Genomic DNA, 13,909 nt, shown 5'->3' with positions numbered 1-13,909 from the left:
CATCCTGTTTAAGAACCTTTAAAAAAATGCAAATTAAAGAAATTCCTTGTCAAGGTAATGAAGTCCCTTGGAAAGGAAATCTCTGCACTCTGCATAGGTTGTGCAATTTTTTCTCTGCATTGTGTTTTGCATAATATATTCTGCTATTCCAACACCTGTCATCTCCCTTCCTTCTAGAGCTCATGCAGTGGCTGAATATTCTCTCTCTCTCTCTCTCTCTCTCTCTCCAATTCAAATCTCATTTATTCGCCCTTCTGAGACTTGGGAGATCTCACATGCTTTCTTAGCTTATCTGTTCAACCATAAGGACTAGCCCCTTGGTGCTTTTTTTTAAAAAAAAGATCATGGAATTGTAGGTGGAAGGGACCACGAAAATCATCGTGTCCAACCTCCTGCACTGCAGGAATCTTTTGCCCTACGTGCATCTCAAACTCAAGACCTTAAGATTAAGAGTCTCATGCTCTCCTATGTATTTATTTCTCTGGAAGCTGAATGCTATACTTTACCTGGTATAAACAAAACCGTAGCCTTTAACTTATTTGTCTAAAAAAATATTTAAATACAGTCAGTGCTTTTTTCGGGGGGTATGCATACCCCTAAACATTTTGTGAATCTTTGTACTTTTGTCCATTTACTGTGTTTATTTCCCCCGATTTGAACTACAAAATGGTGATTTTCTTGAGTCAAAATGAGAGTACCCCTAAACATATTTTTTAAAGAAAAAAGCACTGAGTACAGTGGTGTCAAGGGAGAAAAAAATCTGCATTAAATTCTTAGATTGCAATGATATTTGCTTAATTTCTAAAAATACAGAAATTCAGTGCTTTCTGGACCGGTAGCCCTGCCTCATAATCCCAGGAGACCAGTCACGTTGGCTGTGATCTGCCTCCTGGGTCAGAGGTGGTAATGTTTTCACAGTAGACTGTGGAACTCCCTGCCACAGGAGGTAATGACGGCCACCAACCTGGATGGTGCAAAAAGAGGTTCATGAAGGGGAGAGGGCTACCAGTGGCCCTTAGCCATGTTGGCCGTACTCTGCTTCCAATGCCAGTTGTTGGAAACCACAGTAGGGGAGAGTGTCGGTCTTGAGTTCGAATTCTGCTTGCGGGTTTCCCAGCTGGTCGGCCCCTGTGAGCTCGGGACGCTGGACCCGACAGGCCACCGACCTGAGCCTGCTGTGCTCATCGGATGTTCCCAAGCTCTTTGGCGAACCCTCGTAGCCGAGTAAGATTGCCTTCCATAAACACGGTTTTAACAATGAGTCCGTGAGTGACTGTGGAGGCCAATTCTGGATCCACACGTCCTTCCACAGTGGGGACATAGATTTCCGGATGGGAGTCAATCACGGTGAGGGTTTGCCAAGCGTGCCTTCCTCTTAGCACGTTTCTCCCTTGTGTCCTGAGTTCGAGTGTCTTCAAAGCCCACGACACCTTTGGTAGAGGCTGTGCTCCAACAGGAGCGCTCGCAGGCCAGTGTTTCCCAATTGTCGGTGTTTATATTCCATTTTTATAGGAGTCCTATAAATCTAGATGGTACCAACTCCTAGAAAATAAAATCAGATCGATAGGCGTCGAGCTGGAGCCCTTGTACAATTCAAGTGAGCAACATATCTTTCACAATGTCCTAATTAGACTAAAGGATGTTGAGAGACAAAATATTGTGGCAGCAGTAAATAAAATTTGCTCTCCCATATTCTACGATTTAAATATCCTAGATAGCAGGGTCAACTATGTTACTAAACTAATAATACCAGCCCAACGTAGGGCATTTATGTTGGCCCGACTGAATATCTTTCCCTCGGCATTTGTCAGGGGTAGATATCAGAATATTCCCAGATACAAGAGATACTGCAGATGTTCCCTGAATGTCCCGGACACTGTGGAGCATATTCTCTTTTATTGTCCACTACACAGTACGCTGCGTGAACGTGTGTTGTCCCCCCTTTTGGACGGTTTGGAACCGCAGCAGGGTGGAAGTGTTGGATCCTGTCTCTCTGACATTGACCAAGGGGTGACTGCGGGGGGTAGCCGAGTTTCTGGCAGCAGTGCTTCAAGGAGTTGTACTTTAACAGGAGGAAATTCTAGATTTTACTAATACACACATACAATCAGCCTATGAGTTTAATTGTTGTTTCTTTGTGTGTGTATATTTTAAAGTTCCTGTATGTGATTCTTTCTCTCGCGATTTTACATGTAAATGCCTAATAAAGGTTTGATAAGTATATTCCATTTTTTAAGATTTGCCTTGAGAGAGTCTTTCAACCTCTTTTGTTGACCATCAATATTACGCTTTCCATGTTTAAGTTTGGAATAGAGTAGTCGCTATGGAAGACGACCATCAGGCATCCGCACAACATGACCAGTCCAACGAAGTTGATGTTGAAGAATCATTGCTTCGACACTGGGGATCTTTGCTTCTTTCCAGTACCCTGGCATTAGTTCGCCTGTCTTCCCAAGTGATGTGTAAAAATGTTCAGAGATCTTCCAAGGAGTTGGAGATGGCGTTTATAAGTGGTCCATGTTTCACAAGCAGACTGTAAGATTGGTGGTACAATAGCTTTGTAAACGAGTATTTTGGTTTCCCTGAGAATATGTCCCTGTCCCCAAACACTCGGGAGAAAGCCGCACTGGCAGGCCTTTTTGCTGAGCCTGTAATCTCACCCAGGGACCTCCCACCCCAGGGCGGAGGCTCCACCTGCTTCTGTAGTCTGCCTCCTGCTTCACACCTGTCCCGCCCCAGGTGAGCTCTTGGGAGGCGGCCGGGGGCCGGGGGAGGAGCTTCCGGCACCCAACAGACTGGGACAGGCAGGAGGAGAAGCAGAAAGAAAGAACGGACGGGCGAAAGAAAGAAAGAAAGAAAGAAAGATCCGGAGAGGAGAGGAAATCGCCACAGGTTCCTTTATCCAGGTGAGTGCCCAAGGAGTGAGGGATTGTGGGGCAGCAGGTAAGAGTGTCCCTTTCCTAATGGGGAAACCTTTGCCCCCTTACCTGTCTGACTCTCTTACGCCCCTCCCTTATCTCCGGTTGGTTCTGTCTCTATCACCTACTTTTTCTTCTCTTCCTCTTTTTCTGTTGATCTTTCTCTCCTTCTCCTCCCACGCCGAGTCCTGCTCATTCATCTCTCCTCCTTCCTGGCTGACCCACTTATATCAGCTTCCTCCTCTGAGGTGGTTTCTCTGACCCCCTTTCCTCCTCCTCCTCCTCTCTCTTTTATAGAATCCTAGAATTGTAGAGCCGGAAGGGACCCCCCAAAGGTCATCCAGCCCAACCCACCTGCAATGCAGGAACCTCAACACCCAGGAAATCCCCATTCCCAACTTTTTGCTCACCTCTACAGACGGCCGACTTGCCCCCCGGGGAATAGGAGGAGGATCGTTAATAAGGAAAATTAATGTCTGGGCAACTTTGGTCTTTAATGCAAGAGTTAAGACTTCCTGGCATCACTCATGGGTTATTCCTGAGAGTGACTCCCCAACTTTTTAGCACCCAGCTGCTGCAGGTTACGAGAGCCCATTTAAGCTGCTATACTGTATCATCATCAGCACCACCCCAAACCCACACCCTTGGAGACGAAATTTTCTGGGGCGACGGTTGCTCATGTTCCCATTTCGCAGACGGAGGGAGGGAGGGAACTGAGGCAGGCAGGTAGCAGCACGCAGCAGGCAGGCCAAAATAATAATGTGTCATAAGCGCATAAGACGAGTCTGCTGGATCAGGCCAAGGGGGCGCCTAGCTAGGCCAGCATCCTGTTCTCAGAGGCACGCAAGCAGAACCTGAGAGAGCAGCACCAATGCTCTCCCCCCAGCATTCAGAGCTAAAAACACAGCCATCATGGCTGGTGGCCATGCCCATGGCTCATCCTCTTTTAGAGAGCCACCCAAGTTGGCACGACGGGGCTGTGCGTCTGGCTGTTAACCAGAAGGTTGGTGGTTCGATCCTGCCCAGGGGACAGCTGTGCGCAGGATCCCTGCATTGCACTGGGCTGGACTAGATGGCCGCTGGGGGTCCCAGCTCTACAATTCAGTGGTTCTGTGTTTCTAAGAGGGCGGCTGTCTCTTGAGGCAGCGAGTTCCGCAGTTTAACTCTGAGCGGTGTGAATATAAAGACTTTCTTCTGCCTGCTCTGGATTTCCCAACCTTCGTTGGAAAAACCTGCTGGGTTCCAGTACGATGAGAGAGGGAAAATCACCACCATCACACACACCCCCGCCGGTGCAATTCTGGTGTCTCTGTGACATTCTCTGCAGGATCAGGCCCATGGCCCACCCAGCCTAGCATCCTGTTCTCACAAGTGGCCTAACAGATCCTTCAATTTGAAGCCAGCAATCAGGATCCGTGCTCATGGGCCCTTGATTTCATTCAATCACAGTGATCACTATAGGCTCAAAGCACATCGCCACACACCTCAAAGAATTCTGGGCAATGTAGTTTTACCCCTCGCAGAGTTACAGAGCCCAGAGACCCTTAGCAAACTACAGTACCCAGAATTCTTTGAGGGGGAGACATACATTTTAAAGCTACGGCCTCCTAATTTGTAACCCAAACTCCCGGGAACATTTAGTAGATTCCTGCATTTCAGGGGGGTTGGGCTCGATGACCCCTGGGGTCCCTTCTCACTCTACAGTTCTGTGAAGATAATCCTACAGTTTGCCCAGATATTCCTTTGACCAAGAAAGACAAGAGAGCGTTTGGTGCTGTTTCAAACCATGCCTTGCAAATATTAAGCTCCCAGGACTGATGTATACATATTCCGTCCATTTGAATTGCATTGTGTTTTTTTGGGTGGGCGGAGCCTCAAACAATAGGGGGAATTAGCATAACGTTTGCTAACTGTTTGGAAGATCGAATTAACAAAGCTTTGGAAGGAAGAAGCCGGCTGTTTGCAAATGTGGTGGATGGATATAGAAAAGAAAGCGGGGCGCATTTGCAAAAACGCTCCAGACCCGAAATTGCAGAATCGTAGAGTTGGAAGGGGCACCCAGGGTTCATCTAGTCCAACCCCCTGCAATGCAGGAATCGCAGCCGAGGGCCGCCCAACCTCTGCTCAAAAACTTCCGGTGAAGGAGAGTCCAATGTCTTTAACCAAATGCAACCCCGGCAGGGGCGTAGCAAGATAAATTGGTACCGGGGGCAATTTTTTTTTGGTCAACCCCCCCCCCCAGGCATGGGAAGGTCAGGTGGTACCTGGTGCGGAAAATTTCTTGTCAACCCCCCCATTGATTCCCCCCCCCCGCCGCAAAAAATGGTTTTACATTATTTCATATTTTCTTACAAAGGAATAATAACAAGTAGTAATAATAATAATAATAAACTTTTATTTATATCCCGCCCTCCCCGGCCGAAGTCGGGCTCAGGGTGGCTAACATCAGATACATAACATTGGTATAAAATCAAAGAATAATTAAATTACCTCCTAAAAACATCTCAGAATCAAATTAAAGTCTAATTAGATGGCTTTCCACAGGGTTAGGGTTGGCAACAGTAAGTGCTCCACTGAACTGAAATTTCAGCCTTCACGACATAGGAAAACAGCCAAGCGAACAGCTATTTTGGTGGAGGAGGGTCAAGATATTAACCGATATGCATGAAATTTCATATATAGCTATATAATCCCTAGTATAGTAAGATAAGACCTTTGGAGCAGGCATTTAAAAAAAAAATTCAAAAAAAATTTGTTCCCAAATATTTTTTTTCAAAAAAAAATTCTCCTTCATAATTTGTCACCCCCTCCATTTTGGAACCCGGGGCGGCCCGCCCCCCGCCCCCCCTTGCTACGCCCCTGCCCCCACCAAATAACACCACACCGCCTTGCTTTAAAAGGGGGGGAAACACTTTGTAGCTAAACTATTGTATCTGCTCGCCTATAAAGAAAGATCAGAGCTTTTGGGACTTTTTCCGTTTAGGGAGAAAGCAAGAAAGAGTTGAATGGCATGAGAGAGTGGGCAGAGAGAGGTTTCTCTCACTCCCTTTCTCATAACACGGCAAATCGTGGACACCCAAGGAAGCTGAAGGTCTGGAGATTAAGGACAAGATAAACAAACTGCATCATGGTTAAACTGTGGAACTCCCTGCCACAAGAGGCCGGGGACGGCGACCAACTTGGATGGCTTTAAAAGGGGATTGGAGAAATTCATGGAGAGGAGGAGAGGTCTATCGATGGCTACTAGGGTACCAGTTGCTGGAAACCACAGGAAGGGAGAGTGGCTCTTGAATTCGAATCCTGCTTGCGGGTTTCCATTTGGGGCACCTGGTTGGCCACTGCAAGAACAGGATACTGGACTAGGTGGGCCCACTGGCTTGAACCAGCAGCCGGGCCCTTACGTTCTTGTGCTGCTGCAAAATGAATGCGCTCCAATTTTCTTGTCTTTTTATATATACCAGGCATGTCCAACAGGTAAATCGCGGGGTGTTCCTGGTAGATCCTGCTTGATCTCTGGCCCCTCAGCGATCTCCTTACTAAAAAAAAAAAGCTCCACAATTTTGGGTAGATCACTGCTAGTTTTTTAATACTGTGAGTAGATCGCCGTCTCGGGGGAATTGGATGTCCCTGATATATATATTCATACATTGCCCATCTATCTGGGTTTTTCCAGCCACTGGGCAGCTTCCAATGCATATAAAAACACAATAAAATGTCAAACCTTAAAAACTTCCCTAAACAGAGCTGCCTTCAGATGTCTTCTAAAAGTCAGAGAGTTGTTTATTTCCTTGACATCTGGTGGGAGGGCGTTCCACAGGGCAGGTGCCACCACAGAGAAGGCCCTCTGCCTGGTTCCCTGTAACCTCACTTCTCGCAGGGAGGGATCCGCCAGAAGGCCCTTGGAGCTGGACCTTAGTGTCTGGGCAGAACGATGGGGGTGGAGACGCTCCTTCAAGTATACTGGGCCTTTGAGGCCGTTTAGGGCTTTCAAGGTCAGCACCAACACTTTGAATTGTGCTCCGAAACGCACTGGGAGCCAATGTAGGTCTTTCAAGACTGGTGTTATGCGGTCTCGGCGGCTGCTCCCAGTCACCAGTCTAGCTGCCGCATTCTGGATTAGTTGCAATTTCCGGGTCACCTTCAAAGGTAGCCCCACGTAGAGCGCATTGCAGTAGTCCAAATGAATCTTTGTTAAGAACGCTTTTGAAACCAGGTAGTGATGGGGGCACGAAGGGGACAAGAAACTACCCCCTGGCCAGCTTTGGGCCACTTTTATTGGAATAAAGCGGCTAAAATCAGCGAGAGGCAGTGTCGTGTAGTGGTTAGAGTGTCGGACAGGGACCTAGGGGGAGAGCTGCGTTCGAATCGTCACTTGGCCACGAAGCTCACAGGGTGGAGACCTCGGGGCCAGTCGCTGCCTCTCAGCCTAAACTACCTCGCAGGGTTGTTGTTAGGGTGGTGGGAGAAACCATTGATTCGGCCTTTGAGATAAAAGTTATGATGGGGAGGAAATGCAAGAAATGAATAAATAAACTATAATGGGATCAGGGACTGGGCAGCCTGCAGCTGTCTGAAGTTTGAGAGACGTGGGTGCAATGTGGATAAAATTCGTTCACCCCAAATATATATATATAGTCCGGCCCCCCACAAGGTCTGAGGGACAGTGGACCGGCCCCCTGCTGCAAACATTTGCTGACCCCTGAGCTAGATGACCCGTTCTCCTTGCTTAAAAAACAAAACAAAACAGCCCAAGCCTCTCTTGTCAATATTTGCTCACTGTTTGGACTTTGACGTTGCGGCGCAGGGTGGGGCCACAGAGGCGCTTCGGACAGGAGCCGCTTTGGACAACAGCAGGAGGGAGTGGGGGGGCAAGGAAGATGGCGGGTAGCGGCTTGGAGGAGAGGAAGAAGCTTTGGGAAGAACCCAGGAGTCCTGCATTCCCGGAAGACTCTCCTCTGTACTTCAAAGCGCATTTAAAAAATTATAATTTTTGCTAGCACTGCTTGGTGGTGCCTTTAAGACCTGGGCGGCAGGTAGATGTCCAACAGGTGCTGTTCCTCCTCCTTCACCACCACCACCACCTCAGCACAGAGGTGCAGAAATGCATTGCAGCGGGTTGGACTAGATGACCCCCGGGTTCCCTTCCAGCTCTATGGTCTGTGATCAGAATGCTTCTCTGGCTGAATTTTCCCCTTTGAGGGAACTGGGAAGGGGATAACCCCCTTTTTTTGGGGGGGTGAAGATTAATTTTGGGGGTCTGGGAAGGCAAGAGGCTGCTCCCCTGCGCCCCCTCATTTATTTATTGCATTTGGATCCTATTTCCCCCCCCCCCACCCGAAGAGCTCAAAGTGGCATGTGTCCTTCTCCCGCCTTTCAAGCGATCCCTACAACGACCCTGCGAGGTAGGTCGACCCTGCCGAGGTCCCAGCCAGCGAGCTTCGTTGAGGAGTGGGGGAGATTCGCACCCGGGTCTCTCCCAGTCCGACACCCTAACCCATGGGTAGGCAAACGAAGGCCCCGGGGGGGGGGGGCTGGATCCGGCCCAATCGCCTTCTCAATCCGGCCTGCGGACGGTCCAGGAATCGGCGTAGAATGTGTGCTTTTATTTAAAATGCATCTCTGGGTTATTTGTGGGGCATAGGAATTCGTTCCCCCAACCCCAAATATAGTCCGGCCCCCCACAAGGTCCGAGGGACGGTGGACCGGCCCCCTGCTGAAAAAGTTTGCTGACCCCTGCGTTCTATGCCACCCCCTTCTCTTCTGCTGCCCCCCACCCCCTGAGCCCATTGCTAGGCACCCCTGGGCTCCCATAGGACCCAGCTCCATGTGCCCCATAGCTGATTCCTCTCTTTCTTCCCCAGCCCCTCAGGCTGATTCCGACTGTATCGACTGTAGGTGAGCAAGTCTTTTCTGCCTGTGTGGAATTCCCGGCTGATCTGGAAACACCCAAGTTAGAAAAAGGGAAGGGAAACCCCCCCAGGGCGAGTCGAGCTTCCCAGGTTTCCCCCCTGCGAGGAACCCAGGAGTCCTGATTCAAGGCTCCCTCCCCTTCCCCGAGGACCCAGGAGTCCGGGTGTCTCCCCAGCACCCAGGGAGGCTGACCCCTCCTGTCTCGCCAGCTGAGATCCTCCCCCAGCAGAAACAGGTTTTGCCAGGTTGAACCGCTCTTGGCGGTTCAGCAGATTCTCTTCCTTTGGCCTCACACACACACGCCGGTAAAAAGGTCAGGCAGCCATCACACAGGTGCAGCTGGTCTTAGAGGCCCCGGGTCGCCGGGTCAGAGGGAACCGGTTTTCGGGAACGCAGCTGGGCGGCAGGGGGGAATTCGGCAGGGAGTGGGGAGAACTTCCCGCCGCTTAGTGCTTGCTTCTACACCTGTTGAATTTCTGGCTGCCATTCAGGGCCCCATAGGATTTCATTTTCTGGGATTCGTCAGCTGCAGTTCCTGTGTTACCAGGGGGTTGGATTCGAATGGTGACCCTCTCGGGGTCCCTTCCAGCTCTGTAATTCTATGATTCCCGCCCCCAAAGAATGAAGATGGATATCGGCTGCGAGTTTGAATGGCGGCAGTCGGAATTTGCTTTCGATGCAATGACCTGAATCTTTAATCCATTCTGCCTAGAGAGGAGGAGTTAACCCGGTGACTCTTTACAGATCAATCTGCAGCATTTAGGCCACAGGCTGCGAACAAACTCACTGCAGGAAATGATGACTCGAGTGAGTGAGTCAGGCTACGCTCAGGAGGAGGAGGCCCAAATGGATTTTTAAAAACCTAAGGAGACTGACCAGGAAAAAGACCCTGAAATAAAAGCAAATTTCATGCCAGGGATCATTAGGAAAAGAATTGAAAATTAATCTGCCGATATCGCAAGGGCGGCCGGACTTGAAATACAGTACTGTCTACCGTTCTGGTTGCCTCACACCAGAAAGGATATCGAAGCGTTGGGAAAGGGTTTCACTCCCTCAAACTTCCTCAGCTCCACTTGGCTGGGCCTGGACTGCACCAGCCAGTTGATACAAGAACAACTGTTTAGAAATTGGCGTCTGTGTTTGGATTTTCCTCTTCCCTCCCTGTCCCTTTTTCCTTGTGTGCTGTGTCTCTTTTCCAGATTGCAACCTGCAGGGGCAGGGACTGTCTTGTAAAGCAGTTCTGGGAGCCTTTTTGGCACGAATCCTCTAAATAACCAAACAACAGGGTACTTAAAAATTGAGATTTTTATTTTTTATTTTTTGCTAACCACCAGGTCCTGTTTTCTCTTTCTCCCCCCCACCTTAAAAAAAACCCACCAGGTGCTGTCATGGCACCAGACGATGGCACCGACTGGCTGCTCCAGTTGCTGTCTGAGATCCAGCTGGAGCAGTTTTACGGCAAAATCCGCAACGAGCTTCACGTCACCCGCCCAGGACATTTCGATTATGTCAAGCCCTCGGATCTGGAACGCATTGGCATGGGGCGCCCAGGTAGTTCGTGTGTGATGGTGCAACAGGGTTTATTTTATTTTATTGGAGGGGGGTGTTTCTGAGGCTGCTTAGGGTGGTGATGTCACCGGGGGAAGTCCGTGGTAATGTCATGGTGGTCGCACTTGGAGACGGAGGTTAATTGGGAGACGGGAATGAAGAGGGGTCTGAGCACCTCAGAGAGACACTGGAGAGGATGGGAAGCATAACAGGAAGATCCAATGACAACCAAGGAAACATTTAAGCCAGGCATAGGCAAACTCTGGCCCTCCAGATGTTTGGGACTACAATGCCCATCATCCCTGACCACTGGTCCTGTTAGCTAGGGGTGATGGGAATTGTAGTCCCAAAACATCTGGAGGGCCGGAGTTTGCCTAGGCCTGAAACTTAAAAATTTCAGTGTAGTACAGCATAGAATAGCATTTATTATTATTATTATTATTATTATTATTATTATTATTATTATTATTATTAATTAGTATTGCAGAACATGGTTAGATGTTTTTCAAAATGAGATGAAAACCGTGTGATACTGAAGACAATCTAGTTGTGATCCAGTTGTGTTTGACATTATAAAGCATTGCTAGGAGTTGCTTCTGTTTGCTTTCCAGTGTCTTTATCAATACAAAAAATTCAGTGTGAAATATCATTTCACCCATTTGTTTTGTTTTGTTTTTGGAATTCAGGCAGACTATTTATGTGTATTTAATTCATAAGATTTATACGCTGACTGATTGTAAAAAAAACAAAAACAAACCCCCAAAACCTCAAAGCTGTTTACAAAGAGAATAAAACGATAAAATAATTAGTAGAAGCAGCCCTTTAAAAGCACCCGAAAGATAAGATCAGCAATAAACTTTAATGCAGACCGTTTCGCCCATCTGGAGACGCAAGCTGCCTTTGGAGGTCTGCCAGGCAAACAACTGACTTTGGAACACATTATAGAATTCGGAAGTCCTGGAAACGGGCGTCCCTTTAACTAAATCAAGTTTCTAGTCCTTATGAGGTGCAGAGAGAAGAGCACTTTTGCACGCACACAGGCTACGCATGGTGTGAAACCTCCCAGAAAACAGGACAACTCTTCCTGGGGTTAAAAGTGGACACTTTTTCATTGATAAAATGCAGTTCTCCGCTTTCCAGTGGAACCAGGCAGGGTGGATAAAAATCAATGTATTTTTTTAAAATAAAATAAAAATCAGATTTTTAAAAAATTAAAATCGGAATTTTTAAAAATAAAATGCTTTTGAAGGAAAACTCTTTCTAAAGATAATTTTCTGTTTAAGTTATGTTATAGTCCAAAGGCATTCATCAGGAAATAAGGATGTGTTTTTAAGTTTTTCATGTGTGCTAAAACTTTTCATGTGTTGTTGTTGTTTTTTAAAATCGTTTAACCATATCAGTTAACAAGCATGGATACATATGCTACAATGTTATTGTTTTAGTTAAATAAATTGTTTAAATTGTTATGAAGGAAATGATTATTTTTCTCCTTCCAGTCAAGTACAGCAGAAAAGTCGCCCAAATAGAAACAATAACTTCAAAATTATCTGTCTATATATTTCTGATAGTATAACCAAATCAGTAATTACAGATATAAGTGTAAAAACTACTCTGAGGATTTATTATTCAAAAAATGAATCCTCCATCTGGTTGTAAAGGTTAAGAGGATGCCAGCAAGGTTGAACCTTTCTGTAAAAAAAAAATGATTTAAATCAATTTTTACTGACTAGGGATTTAAATCAAATCCACCCCGGCGCCAGGCATTGGGTAAAGGTTGGGCTCCTTTTGTTCCATGCAAAAGATTTCCAGGGGTGATGTGAGCCTTGGAGTGCTAACCAAAATGGCCAAGGATCATAATTTGCAATCATTTGAGATCGAGATTTCACCCCTCTCCTTTAGGACAGAGACGGCTGGAGGAAGCCTTGAAGCGGAGGAAACCTCAAGGGCAGCGCCCCATGTCCTGGGTCTATAAGGTGGGTACTTTCTGCCTGCCTTGAAGAAACAAACAAATATTAGGGTCACGGTCGTAAAATCGGAAGTAAATCCAGTTATGTCCAGTCCAGGGACAAAGATGGCCGCCCTCCTTCCTGGCAACAGACCCCTGTGTTGCAATATAGGCAAGTTGAACAATATAATACAAGATGATTGCCAGATAACAGTGGCACTAAAAACACTATTTATAGACAATACAAATGATCAGAAATTGCAACCAAAGTCTCTAAATCTTCTTCGCCAGTCGCAGTAAAATAATTCGAAAGTTCGATATACACATAATCTGTCACCAAATATCGCCGGAACAGAGTTTCCGGATAACCAATCTGTTTCATTCGATGCCTCACCAGCCAATCTCAATCAATTCTTCATCAGCCAGCCAGAATTAATATGAGAAGGCTGCAGTTCTTAACAAGCCAATCTTGTTGTTGTTGTTCAGTCGTTCAGTTGTGTCCGACTCTTTGTGACCCCATGGACCAGAGCACGCCAGGCACGCCTATCCTCCACTGCCTCCCGCAGTTTGGCCAAACTCATGCTAGTCGCTTACATGTAAGCAAACATAAATGATGTAGAAAATATCATCTACAATACTGACTTATTTATTTTATAGCAAAGTACATTGGTTATTGCATTCATTTCATAGAATCCTAGAGTTGGAAGAGACCACAAGGGCCATCCAGTCCAACCTCCTGCCAAGCAGGAAACACCATCAAAGCATTCCTGACAGATGGCTGTCAAGCCTCCGCTTCAAGACCTCCAAAGAAGGAGACTCCACCGCACTCCTTGGCAGCAAATTCCACTGTCCAACAGCTCTCACTGTCAGGAAGTTCTTCCTGATGTTTAGGTGGAATCTTCTTTCTTGTAGTTTGAATCCATTGCCCCGTGTCCGCTTCTCTGGAGCAGCAGAAAACAACCTTTCTCCCTCCTCTATATGACATCCTTTTATATATTTGAACATGGCTATCATATCCACCCTTAACCTTCTCTTCTCCAGGCTAAACATACCCAGCTCCCTAAGCCGTTCCTCATAAGGCATCGTTGACCATTTTGGTTGCCCTCCTCTGGACACGTTTCAGCTTGTCAGTATCCTTCATTTTATGGATCAATGATCAGTGATGACTACAGTATCCTATGAGCACTGATCCAGAGCATATTTTCTACAGTGTTTATAGAACTGATCGAGATTGGCTGGTGAAGCATTGAACGAAACAGATTGGTTATCCGGAAACTCTGTTCCGGCGATATTTGGTGACAGATTATGTTATATCGAACTTTTGAATTATTCTACCGCGACTGGTGAAGAAGATTTGGAGACTTTGGTTGTAATTTCTGATCATTTGTATTAGTCTATGAATAGTGTTTGGGCCATTGCTATTGGCCACTGTGTTGTATTATATTGTCCATCTCCTTCCTGGCAAAACAGGAAGTGTAATTCTCTGCACCGCCACTTGAGGGCGTGGGGTCCAAAGTTAGATTTGAATGGATGTCGATGTGCCGTTCTTCCTGAAATGTCCCGTCCCGCCACCCACACATCCGCAACT

General features: G+C 47.0%; 1 protein-coding gene across 1 annotated transcript in view; it reads left to right on the top strand.

Moving 5' to 3' along the window:
- Positions 1-2,857: 2,857 nt before the first annotated feature.
- TNK1 (tyrosine kinase non receptor 1) overlaps positions 2,858-13,909 on the top strand; it is a 31,663-nt gene continuing 20,611 nt past the window's right edge. The window contains exons 1-3 of the mRNA XM_033170903.1: positions 2,858-2,906; positions 10,209-10,379; positions 12,276-12,349. Coding sequence (XP_033026794.1) covers positions 10,217-10,379; positions 12,276-12,349 — 237 coding nt within the window. The 5' untranslated portion in view covers positions 2,858-2,906; positions 10,209-10,216. The remainder of the gene's footprint in view (positions 2,907-10,208; positions 10,380-12,275; positions 12,350-13,909) is intronic.

The sequence above is a fragment of the Lacerta agilis genome, chromosome 14 (assembly GCF_009819535.1).
Source record: "Lacerta agilis isolate rLacAgi1 chromosome 14, rLacAgi1.pri, whole genome shotgun sequence".
Classification (NCBI taxonomy): domain Eukaryota; kingdom Metazoa; phylum Chordata; class Lepidosauria; order Squamata; family Lacertidae; genus Lacerta; species Lacerta agilis.
The sequence above is the reverse complement of the archived record's forward strand: the minus strand, read 5'-3'. Positions and strand labels throughout refer to the sequence as shown.